Here is a 21,390-nt window from a genome sequence, read left to right as displayed (position 1 = left end):
TTCACCAAAATTCCTGGTGATCATGCAAACCCGCAGGCAAGATGCCACCACTGTGGACAACTTTGTAATTGTCATTCAAAGAAGCAAGACACCTCTGTATTAATAGCACATCTTAATGGTTGCCAGCAATATAAGATATACAAGGGATTGGTGGCCACTGATCAGACAAAGCTCAGTTATGAAATTTCTACAGTCACTGATGGTATACAAATTAAGAAACTGTCAATCCCTCAATACAATGAAAAGGTGTTGAGGGAATTGCTTGCAAAGATGATTATCTATTATGAGATGCATTTTACCACAGTTGACAAAAAAGGCTTCCGTAAATTTGTGCACTATTGAGCTACGATTTCCCAGCCTTCACGGTATACGGTGATGCAAAATTGTTTGAAGAGACATACGAAGGAAAAGACAAAAATAAAGGAGATGTTTATTACCACTGGCCAAAGAGTGTCATTTACGACTGATATATAGGCATCCATACAGAATGTTAACTACATGTGTATCAAAACCCACTTTATTGACAGTAAGTGGACATTACAGAAGCGAATTATTGGCTTCAAAAAAATTGTTGATCACAAGGGTTCATCTATTGGGGCGGAGATAGATGATTGTATAAAGGATTGAGGAATTAAAAAAGTGTTTTGTATCACAATTGACAATGTCAGTGCCAATGACACTGCAATTGATTGGTTCAAGCGGAATTCGACGATAAAAGAGGATATCATTCGTGAGCACGAGTTTATCCATATTTGATGTTGTGCTTATATCATCAACCTCATAGTTACTTAGGAGTCGAATGAGGTTATGATTCCATTACCAAAGTCCATAACCTTGTGAGATATGTGAGGGCTTCCCCCCAAAAGTTTGGCAAGTTTAAGGCAATAGTCGAACAATTTGAGATCCCATATTCTAATATGTTTTGCTTGGACGTTCCGACTCGATGGAACTCTACATACATGATGTTGGATGTGACGCAGAAGTACCAAAGAACGTTCGAGTGGATGGAGGTCAAAGATGGGGGCCTGAGGTATGCTTTATTGAAGTCAGTAGGGGGAGAAGGGGCTTGGTGCACCGGAGATAGTTGATTGGGCCAATGTGAGGTATTTTGTTCAATTTTTGAAATTGATTTATGACATAACTTTGCGGATATCTGGATCCAAATATACAACTGCAAACTTGTACTTCGACGAGCTTTCGGGGCTTCATGACCACTTGCAACAAAGTTGTGCAGGATTGTTATTTGCGATGGCTACGAGGATGAGATCCAAATATGATAAATATTGGAGAAATGTTAAGAAGATAAATAGATTATTATTTGTGGCTGCAATTCTTGACCCCCGATATAAGTTGGTCATTATAGAACTTTGGATTAGGGACGCCCTGATATTGACAACCACCGATGACTGTTGCGCAACGCCTAAAACAATCTCCATTACCCTTCCCTTTGGTCTTCTACCTTGAAAAGATGTTTCGAAACTTCTTGCGGGGAGAAATTGGGGAGGAAGCCAAGTTTCATTTGGTTAGTTGGGGAAGATTTGTACTCCATTGTTGTGTGGAGAGTTGGGGGTCGAAAGTTAAAGACCTTTAGCGAAGCCCTTCTTGGGAAGTGGTTATGGAAGTATCATCCAGTGTTTTGTTTTTCATTATTTTATATCCAGAATTTTTCGTGCGAGAACAGAAACCAGCATGGATACGTGGGATATTTCGTTCCGGCGAGGATTCCGGCCCGTTTCAGTGCATTCTGGCCGGAATCCAATATTCCGGCCGAAAAGGGCGTTTTGGTTCAAAATTGTTTTTTTTTTTTTTTTTATAAGTAAGAAAACTATATTGCTCAAAGAATAGGCCTAGCCCAGTATATACAATAGGAAGCCCTAACTAAGAGGGCACGAGAGAGACAAGAAAATCATGAAGGGCCATGCCGTTAAAATCAACAGCAATGGCCCAAATACAAAGAGTGCTATAAAATGATGTTAACAATTCCTCTAATGTTCTCTCATTGTCTTCAAATGTCCACGCATTACGTTCTTGCCACAAGCACCACATGAAACACATTGGAATCATCCTCCAAACTGCTTTGATCTGATTCACTCCTCCAATGTTTGGCCAGCTGGCCAACTCTGCCACCACATTCTCCGGCATAACCCAAGCCAACTCTACTCTACTCAATACCTCATACCATAAAGCCCTTGCAGTCTCACAATGCAATAAGAGATGATCGACCAACTCTCTCCCTCCCCTACACATACAACACCAATCTACTATAATAACCCTCCGCTTCCTCAAATTATCAGTAGTGAGTATCTTGCCCAATGCTACTGTCCACACAAAGAAAGCAGCTTTGGGGGGCGCCTTGTGCTTCCAAAGCTGTCTCCACGGAAACTGAATGTTAGGCTCTTAGGTGAGAGCCTTATAAAATGAATGGACCGAAAAAGCACTTCTCAGGGCGGGCATCCACCACAAACCATCTTCTTGTTGATTGCTTAGCTTCATAGAATACAAGAGGCTGTAAAAATCAACAAAATTGTCCATCTCCCAATCTTGTGCTGCCCTATTAAAACTGATATCCCAATGAACTTGTCTAGCCACCATCCCCATAACATCTGCCATTGAAGCCTCTTTAGCACAAGCAAATATGGAATAGTGAGGGAAAACGGTCTTGTAAAGCATTATTGCCACACCATATATCTGTCCAGAATTTAATTATGGAGCCATCACCCAACTGAAGACAAGTGTGCTGAAGAAAAACCCCCTAACCTCTTCTAATGTGTTTCCACAGGCCCACTCCATTAGTACCTCTAACTTCTTTGGTCTTCCAATCCCCCCATGAGTCTCCATATTTGCACCAAATCACCCCCTCTCCACAAGGCATTCGGTTCCTTACTATATCTCCACAGCCACTTGCCAAGTAACACCCGATTGAAGGTCCTCACATTTCTAATGCCCAAACCACCGTTGGATATAGGACGACATACTGTCTCCCACTTGACCAAGTGAAATTTGAACTCCTCCCCCAAACCTCCCCACAAAAAATCACGTTGAAGTTTTTCGATTTTGTGTGCCACACTAGCTGTTATAGGAAATAATGAAAGAAAATAGGTTGGTAAGTTAGAAAGTGTACTCTTTATCAAAGTGAGTCTACCACCTTTCGACAAATACATCCTTTTTCCAACTTGTTAATCTCTTTTCAATCTTCTCAATCACTAACTCCCATAAAGAGGGTGACCGTGCTCTTGCCCCCAACGGAAGTCCCAGATACGTCAAAGGGAGGGAGGCTATCTTACAACCCAACATACTGGCCAGCTGTCGAACATTTGGCACCACTCCAATTGGCACCAATTCGGATTTGTTAAAATTCACTTTTAACCTAGAAACTGCTTCGAAGCACAACAACAACGCCTTCAACGCACGCACCTGACTTGGATCTGGTTCGCAAAACACAAGAGTATCGTCTACAAACAATAACTGAGAAATGTTAATGATCTCCCTATTCGGGGTTCCAATCGAGAAGCCCTCCATAGAGCCATTATGAGCCAAGGCCGAAATCATCTTGCCTAACCCTTCCATCATAATAACAAACAACAAAGGTGATAGCGGATCGCCTTGTCTTAGACCTCGCGAACTATGGAAGAAACCCATTGGGCTACCATTAATCAAAACAGAGAATTCCGCAGTTGAAATACACCAACGGATCCATGTTCTCCACCTCTCTCCAAAACCACATCTCCCAAGAAGGTAGAGAAGGAAATCTCAGTTGACATGATCGTATGCCTTCTCCATATCTAGCTTGCAACTGATCCCTGTTGAGCCTCCCTTCATTCTGTTGTCAAGACATTCATTGGCAATAAGTACCGCATCTAGGATTTGCCTACCTTTTACAAAGGCATTTTGGGGTTTGGTGATGATCTTCCCCACCACCTCACTTAACCGGTTTACTAACACTTTGGAAATGATCTTGTAAACTCCACTCACCAAGCTAATGGGACGGAACTCCTTTACCTCGTTTGTCCCCACCTTCTTTGGAATCAACGCAAGGAATGTGGTATTTAGGCTTCTCTCGAATTTTCCAACCACGAAGAGTTCTTGAAACACCTTAATGATATCTTCCTTCACAACGTCCCAGCAATCCTGGAAGAAGCCCATAGAGAACCCATCCAGCCCTGGTGCCTTGTATTTAGCCATTTTCCTCAATACTTCAACAACCTCCTCTTCCTCAAAGGCCCTCTCCAACCGCGACACATCACTCGATCCAATAGAGTCAAACGCCAAGCCATCAAGAGACAGCCGCCAACTCGCGGGTTCAGTTAGAAGTTGCTCATAAAAGCCAACTACATGATCACGAATAGCATGTTCTTCTATACATTCGACACCTGCAATTTTCATCATCTCTATATTGTTGTTTCTCCTATGGGAATTTGCTACTCAATGGAAGAACTTCGTGCTTCGATCTCCCTCCCTGAGCCACAATGCTTTAGACTTTTGCTGCCAAGAAGTCTCTTCAGATAAGATAATTCTCTCTAGCTCCGCGTCCAACAAAATCTTTCGAGCTACTTCATCCGAGGTGAGAGGTCTGGTCTCTTAAAGCCTCTCAAGTTCCTGAATCTCCCTCAACTTGCCTTTCTTGATTTCCCCTAGATCACCAAAAGATTGCATGTTCCACAACTTCAAATCTTTTTTCAACATTCTCAATTTACCAACAAGGATGAAACTAGGGGTACCTTGAAGCTGGTATGAGGACCACCACTACCTTACTCTTTCAACAAAGAGGTCAGATTTTAACCACATGTTTTCAAATTTAAAGTACCTTTGCCCTCCTTTGATGCCACCACAGTCTAGCAAAATAGGCCAACGATCCGACCCAATACGAGGCATGCGCTTTTGCCATACATCTGGAAAGTGACTTTCCCACTCTAGCGAAATTAAGAAACGATCCAACCAAGACCAAGACTGATTGTTAGCCGACGTGACAGGGCCCCTAGCAAGAGGCAAATCTATCAAATTCAAGTCAGAGATGCATGCAAAGAATTCCACCATAGCTGGCCGCCCTCTTCTATTTCCAGAGGACTCGCTCGAAAATCTAGTAGCGTTGAAATCTACCCCTATACACCATGGGAGGTTCCACCAACTGTGGACTTCGGCTAATTCTTCCCACAACAAGAATCTATTACTGTCTAAGTTTGGACCGTAGACACCTGCAAAAGCCCACAAAAAGTTATCTAACACACTCTTAAAAGTGCACGCTACCGTGTACCTTCCTATGAATTCCTCCAATTTCTCCACCACTCGTCTATCCCACATCACCATTATACCTCCTAACGCCCCATTGGAGGCCATATAGACCCAATCCACGTGTGCACATCTCCATAGGCTTCTCACAGTTCGCCTATTGATCAGCTTCAACTTAGTCTCTTGTAAACAAACGAAGTCCGCCTTCCACTCGCGAAGCAAGTTTCTTATCTGAAGAAACTTGGCGATATCGGAAAGTGACCCATCTGCTTCACAGTCAAAATACTCCTCATCCTTCTTAGAGTCCTCAAGTAGTTGCACTGAGGGTTTCGTCGGATACAAAGGCACCTCCTTACCTTTCATCGGCACTGTCTAGCCCTCAAACGACGGAGACGACACTCCCACGCAAGTCGCAAAACACTTTGCAAGATCAACCACTTCCTTCCGCGCACCCCACAACTGCGAGCCATTGTCGGAGAGTGCTACTGTCCTCATCGGCGATTTCTAGGTGTCTGTCGGCATCTCTACGACTGTCGCAGCATAGACTACGTACCAGACGCGGTAGCAGGAGAAGCCCTAAGGCTAACTTCGGGTGGCTTCTGAGCCTAGGCTGCAGCCCATCTTCATTTCCTTCCATTGGGCCACTGGGCTGGGGCCCAATAGCATGGCCCGTCACTTTTGGCCCAGGAACTCTCCTCCACCTAAAACCAACATTCTGCCGTTTAGGCTTACTAGACTGAGTGGGCTTATTAGGCTCTACAGCCCGGTCCGACCCCTTCAACCCCTTCCCCCTACAAGTATTACATTCCTTATTGAAATGTAAAAGTAACTTGGTCACGAACCAACTTGGTTCAAAATTTTTGTTCGTAGTTCCTAATCTTCTTCCATGACTTGCTAAGGCATTTTTTTTTTTAATAGGTAAAAGTAAATTTTATTGAAATAAGGATAATAATAGAGTAGACCAGAAGTATAAAAACAGATCATTAAACCTAATTACATCTAGGTACCAGTGAGAGATACAAGCAGGTCATGAAAATTGTCTGTATTACAAATAATGGCCAAAGCCCAAGAAAATAAAGTATTGTAGAAGAATCGCTTCAGCTCCTCCGAAGAACACTCCATGTCTTCAAAGCACCTCTTATTCCTCTCTAGCCACAAGCACCACATAATGCAATGAGGGATCATTCTCCACACAACAGCTATACGTGAATTCCCCCTAATTCCTGTCCAACACCCCAAAATATCTCTAACTTTTCTGGGCATAGCCCAAGCCACCCCAGTCCTATTAAGGATCTCATTCCATAGACACCTTGCCACCTCTCAATGTAACATAAGATGATCCACTGATTCCCCATCACTCTTGCATAAGAAGCGCCAATCTACTATGATAAGACCACGCTTTCTCAAATTATCCGACGTGAGGATCCGCCCAAGCGATGCAGTCCATACAAAGAAAGTGATCTTAGACAGTACTTTACATTGCCAAATGGCCTTCCAAGGAAAATTATGATCATTAGAAACACCCAAGAGGGCCTTGTAGAACGAGCGCACCGAAAATTTCTTATTTCCATTCAAAATCCAGATCATTTTATCCTCCGTCTCACTGCCCATCGATATTGCATATAGCGAGTCAAAAAATCAGCAAGCATATCCAATTCCCAATCATAAGCAGCTCTCAAGAAACTTACATCCCAATGGACAACACCATTAGAAATTACCACTAAGTCAGTCACGGCAGTCTCTTTGTCGCTGGAAATCTGGTAAAGCGTGGGAAACACCTGCTTTAGAACCCGTTCACCGCACCAAGCATCATGCCAAAAGTGAACTATATGACCTCTTCCAATTGCCAATCTAAAGCACTGGAGAATCTACCCCATCCTGCTCTAATATTTTTCCACAGGCCCACACCATGTGTCCCTCTAGCTTCCTTAGAACACCATCCCCCCATCATACTCCCATATTTAGCACCTATGACTTCTCAACATCCCCTTATGATATTTCCACAACCCTTTCCCAAAAGTGCTTTATTGAAGTGTATTTGGAAGAGTAAGGTGGTAGGGCCCTACGTATGGTTTTTCTAAGTCTTTTTAGCATCTCAAAATCAGGATGTTTTCGTGGCTGATGTTTCAGTTCATTCCATGTAAAAGATGCTGTCTAGTTTGAATGTGATACACTCTTTTCCTTGGAAGTGTATTTGGAAGAGTAAGGTGCCTTCAAAGGTCGCGCTCTTTGGTCGGACAGCTTCTCTAGGAAAAACTCTTAAATTTGGATAACCTCCGGAAGTGTGGATTAATTGTTATGGATTGGTATTGCATGTGTAAAAAATGTGGAGAATCGGTGGGTCATTTGTTACTTCATTGTGAGGTGGCAAGGGCATTATGGTATGAGGTGTTTAATAGTATTGGAGCGGCATGGGTAATGCCTAGGAGGGTGGTGGATCTATTTGCTTGTAGGAGAGGTCTAAGAGTTAACTCAAAAATTGCTATTGTTTGGAATATGATCCCTTTATGTCTTGCATGGTGTATCTGGGTCGAGAGGAATGGTTGGTGATTTGAAGATAAGGAGCGCTCAGTGGATGAACTTAGACGTTTCTTCTTAAATACCTTATTTATTTGAGCTTCGGTCATTGTCTTTAATGTAACGAGTGTCCATGATTTTCTTGTTTCTCTCTCTCGTTCCTAACTTGAAACTAGGTTTCAGCATTTGTATACTTCATGTGTACTTGGGTTATGCTTTTCTACTTGTTTTAATAAAATTTTCTTATTCATAAAAAGTATATATATATACCAATCAAAAAGGACCTTTGTCAACTATAAATTGTCTTAGCAAACAAAACATGCTCAAAAGCAAGAGTACAAAAATATAGAAACATATATGGGTAATACTAACTTCTTGACCAATGCAACACCTCATCTCATCAACCAATCGAGTTTAAATAACTACATTAACAAGAAAACAATGGCATACCTCTCCCCCGCACCCTTGACAAAAGTACGTTCTTCGGTGAATACATCTTGATGGAGAACTTTTCCACAGACCTCACAACATCTTAGGAGGAAAAAAAGCATTCACATTGAATAGGAGCTTGAACAAAAGCTAAAACAAACTCTGAATTTCACAATTTTTATGAAAACACGTGTAACAAGAACACAAGTATAAAAGAGATCTAAGACACTTAGAATTACAGAAATGAATAAGGAAAATGGAGAATAGAGAGATAAATTACTTACACACAACCACTGTCATAATGTACTGTAGGCTTATGCCTAGCACAACTCGTAAGAAAAAACATAATTCATGTATGTACTAAGTATCATTTGTTGCCAATCTGATCAAAAATAAGAGTTCAAACATCAGAAAAAAAGAATTAACGAGTAATAAGAATATTTAGAAGCATCAAAAGTGATGACAAAATTTTCATTTTTTTTTTTTATAGGAAAACATAGAAAATCAAAATTTTCATTTTAGAATTTCAAAACTAGGGCATTCATTTACTCTCAATAAATCCGAAGCAAAAACACAGAGAAATAAAGTACACAAAAAGCTCAATAAATTATCGTCAGCATACAACTTATGAAACTACAAAGAAATGAACCAGAGGCCTTGGAGCAGAGCCCCTCATTGGTTGGGAATAGAATAAGGGGAGACAGTGGTTGGATCTAGGAGAATTGATGTTGTGAGCTCAAGTATGGATATGTAAGTAAATATATATTTCATGGCAAACTCAACAGAGAAGAAAAAAACTGAGAATGACAATGATAAATATTGAAATAAGAAGGTGGAGAAATGAAGGAGATAACTTACAAAGGCCCGATTCTGGAACAGAAGAGGTTGAGAGATGATAATGATGAATAAGATAAGAGACACCAAAATACATGAGTTTCTTAGATTGTCCCCACCAGACTTGTATAACCTTTGCTTCTTGAGAAGTTGGAACAGTGCAAGATGAAGCTGCTACTCAGTCCTCTCGTTCATTGGAGACCGAGACTGCGAAAATGCAAGAGTGAGACACATAGAGTGAATCGTTTTTTGTTGTTGATTTTTATACCGGAAATTATACACCAACAACATTTTTACAACTATTTTACAATCAATCAATACAAGCACGCTACTTCATTGAAAATAAAGTTCAATACAAAACTACCCTCCATTTATATAGAGTAGTAAAATAGTTGTAAGTTGATCATTTCCTTTTCATTTATTTGCCATCTTTATTCTACTACCTTTTAAGATTAAATATTAAAATAGTCTTGTAATTTATCGGTTAACTTGTAATTCAACCGATATGTCCTTTCTTTGTAGTAACAAAGGGGAGGGTGAGATTGTGGATTCTAACACCCGTAGATATGAAATCTCTTTAAAAGGGGAAGAAGTCATGGAAATGAAATAATCACGGCGAGCAATGAAATTGTAACTGCAGTTTGGCAAATTAAAAAGAAAAAGTCTTGTAATTTAACTTTTGAAGAGATAAGTGATAGATTTTAATTTTTAATCTTTACATTCTGTATGTTTCAACTTTGATCAAATCAATATTCCACCGTCCATTAGATTGTCACATCAATAATAATTATTGAATGCCATGTCATTTAAAGTAATTCATCTATTCTTTCGAAATAAAAAGTTAGAAAACCAAAAGTAGAGAAAGATTGGACTACATGAGTGTCACAACCTAGGTCGCACTTAGGGTGTTGACGCCTAGGTTGGCACCCAAACGCAGCTTGGGTTGTCCTAGGCAATGCATAGGTACAACCTAGGCACTGCATGGATCGATTCGAGCAGTTTAGGCTCTTTTTTTGTATTTGAATGATTTTTTAAACTTTTAATTTTTTTTTTATAACTAAAAGTATTATATATATATATATCAAAATGAGTAACCAAGTACACCGAATGTATACAAGAGAACATGAAACTTTTTTTTTAATGACACTCGACACTCATTCATTTCTGTTGGTGTGGTATTTTAACAGATTAACAACAATGTCCTGACAAGATGACTAATTTAATCAAAGTTGAAAGCAAGGTGGATTAAACTATCCAAAAACTACAAGAACTATTTTAATACTGAACCCTAATCTTTTACTTAAATACACATACACACACACCTTCAACTGGAAGTATATAATATACAACATGAAGAAAGAAAAATATATATAAATCTGTGAAAGAAAATATATTAATATACACATTATGGGTATATATTGGAAAATCTGCAAAATAAAACAAAGAAAAAGAGTCCTGGCCAAATTTTTGACATCCATTTTGGTGACCCTTCCTGTTTAGGAACTGGAAAGAAATATTCCGATACTGGTGCACGGTGGTGTACCATTTCAGGACTCTAGATATATAGATATAAATATACACACACATATATATGTATCTCATATTTATTAAGTGCACTGCCTATGAATCGACAATACATTACCATCTAATTGAAAAAAGAAAGATCACATAATTCTTAAGAACTGCAATTGACTTTAGCTTTATCCTGCATTTAAGAAAGAAAGTTATATCCTTTTGGCCGTGAGGAATACAATTTGATACCAGTCACGAATAATAAAGGGAATTAGATCAAATTTGCAAAGGTCTCGGGCATTCAAGCGTTAGTAAGTTCAGTTCTGTATTATAAACTGAGCAAACAAATCCCCAGATTCAAAGTTTACTACCAATAATAAAGAACCTGATACTATATTTATTCCTACGAGCAAAAATCTGGCGGAAGACAACTTTATCTTCCTCTCAAGTGTACCAAATAACAATCACGGGCATGTAGTGACTCCCGTTAGAGTAAATGATGTCTTTTGGGAGCAGTTTCTAAATGAAAGACCAGGTTGATTCGACACTGAAGAGGCCAGTTCTACATATAGAACAAACCCATACGATGAGCAAGATGGTGTGGGAGAGAGAGAGAGAGAGAGAGAGAGAGAGAGGGAGCTTACCGTGGAGTTGTGGACGCCTGGAACGCCGTCATGTATAAACAGAGAGGGAGAGGTTACCTTGAGTGCCTGGAGGTTGCTGGAAGCTGGGCCTTGTTAGAATCGAGGTTGCTGGAAATGGAAGTTTGGAAGCCGAAGTCGCCGAACTGCCGAAGGATGCTGCCGTGTGACTGCAGCGGAGAGATGTTTCGCAGAAAGGAAGAAGGGTTCGGGTGATATCACTGATATGTATGGGAGGGATATAATTACCACCCTGTCTTGCCCTTCACGAAGATTTACAAGTTTGTCATTCAATTAAATGACCGAAAACCGGCCGGTACACCCCCAAATATTGAGCCGAAACATTCCGAAACATAAAGCGCAACCGAGTTTTATGATCATCCATATCGGTTACTGTTCCGGTACAGAAAATTTCGGCCTAAGAGAGAGATGATTATAGATATGGCATTTGCCTGGGAAAAATAAGATAGGAAAGGGCACTGAAGGATGAAACTCTGGGTCTGGGCCATCCTTATACTCCGACTTCGACCGCTACTTGTACAATCAATATCAACGACGACAACAACAGTGTCCGCTGCTCTAGTCTTAGTGCCACTCCCGCTGCCACTGCATTTAGTTTTAGCATCCATCGTGGTAAAACTCTGCAGCTACATCACAATCACATCACAAATTACGACCAGCCACCATGGGCAACTGCGGCACTAGAGAGGAATCTGCTGTTGTTTCCCATGCTCAAGGTTTGTTTTCTTCTTCTTCTTCTTCCTATTTGTTCTTTTTAATTATTGCTTTTCCCCGCAATTTCTCCCACCACCTGAGTTCAGATCTAGGGCTTTGTTTCTCTTACTCTATCTTTTTATTAATTCGCGTGCTCAGCTCTCGTAATAATATTTCTCCTTTGAATTTCCTTTAGTATCTATCTGTACATGTATGTATCTCAAATGTCCTCTCCTTGTCTCTCTCTCCAACTCTATTTCTGCATGGTTAGCATCCCTATGTAGTTCCTTCGGCTCGTCTTCTGTCAATACTCGCAACTCCTTTAAAAACTTTTCCAATTCAAAGGGTTCATGTGAACTAAAATTTTATTATAAGCTAAAATGTAATTTAAGGGTTTGTAAATCTCTCTTTTTCTCCCCATTTTGTTAGCAGTTCAACAGCTCCACATGTTAGCTAAAAATTCTAACACCCCCACTCCGACTCCAACCGACAAGGACAAGGACAAGAAGCACAATCGGTCCGTCTCAGATCTGAGCGATCCTTCAACCCCTCGCAACTTTGAGGACTCTGGAAAAAATGCTGTCCTCTATACCCACGTCATTGCCTTCACATTATACGAGCTCGAGACTATCACGAAGAGCTTCCGATCCGATTATATTCTCGGGGAAGGTGGTTTCGGCACCGTCTACAAAGGTTACATCGACGAGAATCTCAGGGTTGGACTCAAATCCCTCCCTGTTGCCGTTAAGGTTCTCAACAAGGAGGGCCTACAGGGACACCGAGAGTGGCTTGTAATCTCTCTCTCCCCTTCTATCCTACTGTACTATGCAGTCCTTTTTCTCTTTATCTCTTTTTCTTCACCTTTTTATGTCTTCTGTATGTCATAATTACGCGCAGACCGAAGTTAACTTTCTTGGCCAGCTAAGGCATCCGAATCTGGTTAAATTGATTGGATATTGTTGCGAGGATGACCACAGGTTACTCGTTTACGAGTTCATGTTCCGGGCAGCCTTGAGAATCACCTCTTTCGAAGTACGCACCATGTTGTCTTATTAGTATTAATATCATGTTTTCTCTTTTATATGTTCTGCAGATTTCTATTTTTTTATATAATACATTTCCAATAGGCAGTAAATCCTTATTTTTTTGACTTATCAAAAGAAAATTGATGGCTGACCTGATCAAAGCAGCATCCTTGCGACCATGAAAACATGTTCCGTGACCATAATTATTTCTGTAGCCTCTTGAAATCTCAGTTATCCTTTTCTATGGCACAGATATTTTACAGCTCTAAGATTTCCACTTATTTTGCGGAAATTCTTTCGTTGTCTTCTATACCAAGTAAGAAGTTGTAAATGCAACATATGAGATATGCTAGCTACTTTTTTTTATTAAAATGTCAATATAGCCACAATGTCGCATGCTGCTAAGCACTGACCTTACGAATGCCTTTTCTTGGAAGGTGTGCTGCTGCATTATAGGAGCAAGATAAAATATTTGAGAACTAAGAACAAGAGCAGAGTAATGTAACAACTAGGGCAAAGAAGACTAATTCATTTATATCTGGTTCCTTCTATTGGAGGTCTTAATGATTTCTCACAATACCCGTTCTCTAAGTGTTGAAGGGTGGGAATGTTCATGAGTTTCTTTCTTCTTTCCAGAGCGTTAGATTGTAACTAGGTGTCTCACTTTGTATACTTCATGTGTACTTGGGCATTGCCTAGTTTCAATCTATTCAATAAAGTTTCTTACTTATAAAAAAAAAAAAAAAGTGTTTAAGATCCCAAACTATTATGAACTCTAAGGGTTGGCTCAAGTGGTAAGGATCTTGGTTTTGAGTTTATGCTCCTCTCAGGTCTAAGGTTTGAACTTTTGATGCAAACAATTTCTAGGGGCTACATCCCATTGGTGAAAAGCCGATGATCTATCTAATCCGTGTGATATGGGCACATTACACGGGTTTGCCTCTAGGGTTTAACTGGGTAAAAGATATGTGATCCTTGTCATCAGAAAAAATCTCAAAATATTGTGCTACCTCTGAAGTATTGAAGTGTTGAACGAGCATAGAGTTTGGTTCTCTTTCTTTTTGCTCCATTAAACTATTTGTGATAGTTGGGGAGGATTGCATTGCAAATGAAACGATGTCATGTTATCCTTGTTTGTGTATCATTAGAGCATGTGCAACAAACAAGAGGTAACTTTAGTGGGAAATGTGGTAGTATGACAAGTGTCCATAGAAAGAGAATGGCATGTATTTGACGAAATGTGTTACTTATAAAAATAAAAATAAAAGTGTATTTGAGGAAATGTGTGTGAGAATGATGCTTCGAGAGGTCTAATGCTCGTTTTCAAAGGGATGACCTCATATTCTTTTTTGAAGGAAGAAAATGAGTTTTAAGTTCAATTTCAGGATACAATCAGTAAACAAATTTTTTGATAGTTTTGTTAGTATTAGTATCAGTAGTATTCATCATTATTATGATAATTATTATTATTTCATTTTTTTTTTTAAACAACTCTCAATCCATAACCAGTTCTTGCAAAGCGAGTGGTGGTTATGGCCTTTTTAATTTCAATTGAGTCGATCAGTTTAGGCTACAATGAGTAAGACAAGATAAAGCATGATAAAACAAGTGAAAAGAATAATAAAACAGGAGATTGCTCTTGTTAAATTTTTGGGGGCTTGACCTTAGAAAAGGTCCCAAGGTACCTCACTTGAGTGAGAATAAGACCATCACTCAATTCATGGCTTGTAATTTATTAATGGCTAACTGATTTTAAATTTTAGAGTAACATCCAATTATAAACCAGAAACAGTTGTTTTAAGTCTCAAACCAGTGAGACTATGTAACTTGTTTGACATTCAGGGAAGATTGATTTAATGTGTGTGAGACAGATATTTGAGTTCTCTAAGATGTTGAGAAGTCGGGAAAAGTTCGTCCATTTGGTTGAAATGGTCCAAATATGTTTTGGGGACTCTCATTCAAGCTCCTACATTTGGCAGCAGAGTCAAGAACTCCCTATGCTGTTATCACGTAGTCCACGACAGGGTTTCCACAAAATGAGCATTTTGTGCTCACAGAGGTAGGGAGCAGGTGTATGACCCAAGGGGGTGGTACAACCTCTGTAACTCAACCTTATCTCTAGCAATTGAGACAAGGCCCACAATATTAGTAAAGAGCAATGCCAAACTGAATCGTCATCTCTGTGTTTTGCTTGCTTCATATTACGCTTCTTTGTTAGCTATCCCAAACCCCTTATCAATGGTGTTAGATTTTTCTAGTTTCCTTTCTTAGGTAAAAGGATTTAGCCACATCGTGATGCTAATTTTTATGGGAGGGAACTGGTGAGAATTTAAAGAAAGGTTTTAGCAAAAACCAGATAAAATGCATCAAAAGATTTTTTTGTATACTAGTTATAATCTGTCAGTGACACTGTCATTGGCATTCTGTGGTTAGATCTTATGATATTTTTGCAATTAGTTAAATTTTCTGCACCAGATTGGACTGGTTTGGTTCATATGACATTGAACACACACTTTATTTCTACTTAAAAAATCTTATACCACTGTGATGTATGAAATTGTGAGCTATCTACTTACTGTGTCTTTTATGATTAATGCATGGACAAGAGGGTGCTAACCAAACTTTGCCATGTACTTTTCTAACATCATTTAATACGACTTCCTATTTAGTTCTTGGTAATGTTTTCTAACACGAGTTGATATGACTTTTCCTGAGGCCTTCAGAGGCAGCTGTTCCGTTATCATGGGCCACTAGAATGATGATTGCTCTTGGAGCTGCCAAAGGGCTGGCTTTTCTTCATAATGCTGAAAGGCCAGTTATATACAGAGACTTCAAAACTTCTAACATATTATTGGACTCTGTAAGTGGTGTTTCTTTCCACCCTCCCTTCTAAGTGATCTGTTAAGACTATATTTCTTGATGGGGGGTGATCTATTTATATTCATCTTCTGGTTGCCTATGTCTGCAGGATTATACAGCGAAGCTTTCTGATTTTGGGCTTGCTAAAGCTGGACCACAAGGTGATGAGACCCATGTATCGACTCGAGTAATGGGTACCTATGGTTATGCTGCCCCTGAATACGTGATGACTGGTTAGTTCCCTATATCTCAAAAAATGCTCTGTTTGTGAACCCAACTTGCAATTATTACTTTCTAAAAGGTCCTGTGCCAAATACTTGCCAAATTTATCTTCTTCTCCCTGTTATGAAAGCATATTTGCAAATTATTTTATGACAGGTAATTAAGTATGAAGGTAAGGAGGTATAATAAAAATACTTTCCCTATGGATGCTGCAAGAGTTTATATTGCTCAGACAATATCTGAATTAGTTACTTATAGAGAGAGAGAGAGAGAGAGAGAGAGAGAGAAGATATGAGTTAGTTGATGGAGTGGGTTGTAGGTGCCAATGCCATCAGTATTTTCTGAAAGGTACTCTGCCATGTACTTACCAAATTTGTTTTCTGCTCCCTGTTATGAAAGCATATTCAAGTTATTCCTCGACAGAGGTCAAGTATGAATTTAAAATACTTTCCGGATGTTACAAGAATACCTATTGCTTAGACAAGATCCCAATTAGTTGAGGCATCCACAAGGTACAAGTAATTGCTTTTACAATGAGTGGAAGTTGGGGGGAGGGGCACTGGCATGCATGAAATCTAAAAAAGATCATGTCTCCAAACTTCTTTACAAACTGCATTTCTACTGTTATAATGGCAAATGATTTGCAGATGTGGAACTTCAGGACAATGGTTTGCATTTACCCTGTTATCTTTGTCTTGCTAGCTCAATTGCATCAAATCATTTCTTTTTTTTTTTTTTTTTTTTAATTCAGAGAATGATAAAAGCAATTATTTTTATTGTGGCTGTGTCAAGATCTCATGCTTATTTTTCCTTTTCTGCGCATGTCCAGACCATACGTATTATATGTCTCAGGAGTACCAATTTTTGTGCATGATTGCTTTGTCTGAATAAGGTCTATATGAAATGAGCAGGTCATCTGACTGCCAGGAGTGATGTCTACAGCTTCGGAGTTGTCCTTCTGGAGCTTTTGACGGGAAGAAAGTCCGTTGATAAGACAAGGCCAAGCAAGGAGCAAAACTTGGTAGATTGGGCCCGGCCGAAACTGAACGACAAGAAAAAGTTACTGCAAGTTATTGACCCTAGATTGGAGAATCAGTACTCTGTAAGGGCAGCACAGAAAGCCTGCAGCTTGGCATACTATTGTTTGAGCCAGAATCCCAAAGCAAGGCCCTTGATGAGTGACGTAGTCGAAACTTTGGAGCCTCTACAAAGTTGCAGTGACACTATGAGTGAAGTCTCGTCATCATCAAGTACTGTTGGTGGTCCCTTTGTAATGGGTGGAATCTCAAATTACCGTATGCATCATAGGTTTGCAAAGAATGTCGGTCCAGGTTCCAGTTGTCGATCTCCCAACCCAAATTGTTCCCCTGGCGGCCCTGCAGCATGCAGGGTTAGGTGACCTGTCCATGTACTTGTTTGGCGTGCTTTTTCTCCCAGCCTATTAAAATGACAGAAGTCGTATGTTTGCCCTTTGTTTCTCTCACGTACATCATGGTATCTAATCATCCCAAGCCTTGGTCAACTATTTTTTCTCCGGCTTGGTGCTTATATCAATGCTCCGATCGTATTTGCTTCCCAATCAGAGTGTTGCCATGTGAGAAGCTATTTTACCATGCGAACGAACATTATAATTGCAGAATTTGTGGTGTATGCCAAAAAGTCTCGGTTATGGTCATATTAGTCATTATAATTAGTATTTATTTCTTTTAGGAATTATGGTTATGGTCATTATTATCTATCTATGAGAAAAGAGAAAGTTAGGGACCAGGGCATAGGAATTCATGTAGTTTTTTACCCCAAAATGCACCTGTAAATTCCATGTTGGACTGAAATGTCTATTATAGATATTGGTCTGATCGAAGTAATCCTGTTAACAGTTATCGGGTTAGGCCAAATTACACAAAATTACTCCTGATTCAAATCAAATCAGCCGATTGAAATCCAACTAGAAATCTCCACAACTACAACTTTGAATTCCCATCTCAGAGCTCGATCAATCATAGAACAGACATAAATTTTATCTTCATCTAAAAGATCAAGATTGCATTAGTCTAAGCACCATCAAAACCAAACCCTGGTGGTGTCATGGGTATGAGAACAAGTGAACCAAGAAGCTACTGTGGGTCTACAAAATCAAAACCAAACGAACGGTAGCACCTTAGATCTATGGTGCGGAGACCCACGGCAACGATAGCGTTGTATGTTTTTATAGACCCACGGATAGACCCATCGCCTTGTCATGGGTCCAAATCTACTCAAAGATGGATTGTGGCTTTGTCATGCATCCATATCAATTGAGGGATGGACCACGATGCTGCCAAACATCTAGATCAATCCAGGGATGGACCATTTTCTCGGGATAAAGAGCATTTTGCCTACCAAGGTGGCGAGCACTTTTTGTTCTCGTGATGCTCGTCTAGGGTGAGAGTACTTTTACTCTACATAATGCGCATCTTGCTCTCCATGGTACTTGCCAAAATGGTGATCTTTATGGTGCTAGTCCACAACGCTTCCCTATCCATGATGCTCGCCAAGATTGCAAGCTTCATACTCCTTAACGATGCTCATTGAAGTGATGAGCGCTTCATCTCCCATGGTGTTCATCGAGGTGGCGAGCACTTTTATTCTTGCAGTGCTCACCTACGTGGTGAGCAATTTTGTTCTCCATGGTTTTTGTCCTGGGAAAAGTAATTTTGCTCTTTATGGTACTTATCTGGAGAGCGAGCACTTTATCTCTCATAGTACTCGCCGAGATGGCAAGCACTTTTACACTCTATAGTGCTCGTCTGAGGGGTGAGTACTTTTCCTTTCCACGATACTTACTGAGGTGGCGAGTTTCATGCTCTTTCATTGTGCTCGCTGAGGTGATAAGTATTTTGCCTCCCATAGTGTTCCCAAGGTGGAAAGTACTCTTACTCCTGCAGTGCTCACCTAGATGGAAAGCACTTCTGCTTTTCATAATATTCGTCTCGAGGACAAGCACTTTTCATAGTGCTCATTCATTGTGCTCCCCGTGGTACGAAGCATTGTGCTTCATCCAGGGTGCTCGCTAAGGGAAGGAGCATTGTGCTTCATGCAGGTGCTCATCTCAAGGGTGAGAACTTTTGCTTTTGCCTCCCATGGTGCTTGTCGAGGTGGCGAGCACTTTCGCTTTCCATCGTATTCACTGAGGTGACAAGCACTTTTGCTCCTATAATGCTCACTTGGTGTGCAAGCACTTTATCTCCCTTAGTACTCATTTGGATGGCTAACACTTTTTCTATCCATAGTGCTTACATGGGGGTGAGCACTTTGCCTCAAATGGTGCTCATCGAGGAGACACGTTTCATGCTCCTTCACGGTGCTCACCAAGTTGACAAGCATTTTACCTCCCATGATGCTCACCGAGGTGGCGATCACTATTTCTCCAGTGGTGCTCGCTTGGGTGGCGAGCACTTTTTCTTTTCAAACTGTCTGCCTTGAGGGCAATCACTTTTCCTCTCCATGAGCCGCGGGTGGCGAGCTTCATGCTCCTTTGTTGTGCTCTTTGAGGTGAAAAGTATTATACTTCATCTAGTGTACTCACCAAGCTAAGGAGCATTGTGTTTTATTTAGGGTGCTTGCCTAGGTGGCCAGCACTTTTGTTAGGATTTTTGTTGGGTCTATATTGCAGAAGAGTTATGTTGGATCTGTGTTAGAGCAATGGACAATTCCGCATCCATAACATCTTAAAGTCGTTAATGTTACCATTTTTCTTTATTCTATCATGAATACTATTGGTAACTTTAAATTTCTGAGCAAGGCTTCTTCAATCTTTCTCTCATAAGTACCTTGTCATGCAAATTGAAAGAAATAAGCCAAACGTAAGAGTCCAAGTGGGTGCATTTGCATCTGTGCAAATCCCAAGCAGAGCTGACATCATTTGAACTATCAATCGGGATGCTACAACCCATGGGTCCAATTACTGAGTACTGGGTGGTTGAGGCTTACTCTCATTATCCATAACGATAGCTAGCTCCCTTCCGACTTTGTTTAACATGCAAGTGATGCATTACTGCTGCATCCAAAGCTTTTTGCACCACCTTGATTTGTTGTTATGGCATCAACTGCAACTTTCCCAATAAAGCAACAATGTTGATTTGTATGACGTTTTTGCCCTTTTTCTCTCTATGTGAGTTTTAGGGTTCCCGTTTACTTCTTGTGTGGACCTGCATGGCAGCCGCAGATGGTGGCACCGGTCGGCCTTCCTTTACCGATCTGGTGGTTGTTGTCCCACAGCCCATCCCTGAGATGGTGTTGTAGCATAGACCTCATAAGGTACTGGATGGTGAAGTTTATTTTTAGTTTTCCCGTGAAGAGATTATTAAGTCAGCGGAGCCCTTCCGTTATTCAGTGATTCTCAAGTTTCTAAAGCAATGCCTGTCTTTGGATGCAGTTTGTGCGTTCATACACAATCGTTAGGGTCTTTCGTCCACTCTGGTTGTCTCTTCTATGCGAAGGCCAAGGAACGTGTTTGTACGTATGACAAATGAGGTCAATTTCACAAAAGCTTTGTCGCGAGATGTTTGTGAGATCAATGAGATTTTCTATCGGGCATTTCGTTGGACGCTGGAATTCACGAAGGATGACGAGCCCTCTTGGGTACCGGTATGGATTTCTCTTCCGGGACTTCCTCCCAATTTTTATAGTGAAGCTTTTTTGAGTATTTGTATGGCTCCTATTGGTACATTCATTCGTCGGGATAATCTGACGCGTTGGGCCACGAGAACGGATGGTGTGAGGTTGTGTGTTTAGGTTGATGCTACAAAAGAACCTCTATCTCATTTTTGGATTGGAGAACCGGGTTTGCCTTCAAGTAGGAAACAAGAAGTTGTTTATGAAACTCTCTTTGCCTATTGTAGTAAGTGTCCAATGCAAGGCCATAATTTGCAGACCTGTCGGGTTGATAAAATTGAGAAGTTGAGGAAGGCTCAAGCATGGAAGAAAAGGCTGAAAGAGACGGATGCGAATGGGGAACTTGATGCGGTTCCTGTGACAGTTTCTAGTGCAGTTGTTTCGGCGCCTATCTTGTCTATGGTGCAGGTAGATGCTATTGGGGAGATTTCGATAGTTCCTGAAACTGAGGTCACTAGGGAGAATGATGCTGAACCACGAGTTAGAGATAGTGCTGTGAATTCGGTCACGGAAGATTAATTAATGTTGGGACAACCTCCCTATGGTTGTTTGTGGATCAGTGTTGATGGCCTTTAAGAAGGAGTCTACACCTATTGTCCCGTTTGTAGTCCAGGAGACTGAATCGGATGCCGCGGAACCGAAAGATGAACCAGTTGAGGAGCAGCCAATTTTGGATGTCATTATTTTCAAACCAAAGCCAGATTTACATCCTGAAGTTTTCCCATAGGATAAAGATGATTTGACAGAATCTGAGACCA

At 40.4% G+C, this 21,390-nt stretch overlaps 1 protein-coding gene across 1 annotated transcript; it reads left to right on the top strand.

Moving 5' to 3' along the window:
* Positions 1 to 11,621: 11,621 nt before the first annotated feature.
* LOC121266533 (probable serine/threonine-protein kinase PBL8) lies at positions 11,622 to 17,629 on the top strand. The gene is given in 7 exon segments (XM_041170387.1): positions 11,622 to 11,896; positions 12,303 to 12,664; positions 12,771 to 12,870; positions 12,873 to 12,905; positions 15,622 to 15,758; positions 15,867 to 15,990; positions 16,891 to 17,629. Coding segments are annotated over 7 exon segments (1,296 nt in total). The 5' UTR covers positions 11,622 to 11,844; the 3' UTR covers positions 17,379 to 17,629.
* Positions 17,630 to 21,390: the final 3,761 nt, after the last annotated feature.

This window comes from Juglans microcarpa x Juglans regia, chromosome 5D (assembly GCF_004785595.1).
Source record: "Juglans microcarpa x Juglans regia isolate MS1-56 chromosome 5D, Jm3101_v1.0, whole genome shotgun sequence".
Classification (NCBI taxonomy): Eukaryota; Viridiplantae; Streptophyta; class Magnoliopsida; order Fagales; family Juglandaceae; genus Juglans; species Juglans microcarpa x Juglans regia.
Note: the sequence above shows the minus strand (reverse complement) of the source record. Positions and strands in the feature narration are given on the sequence as shown.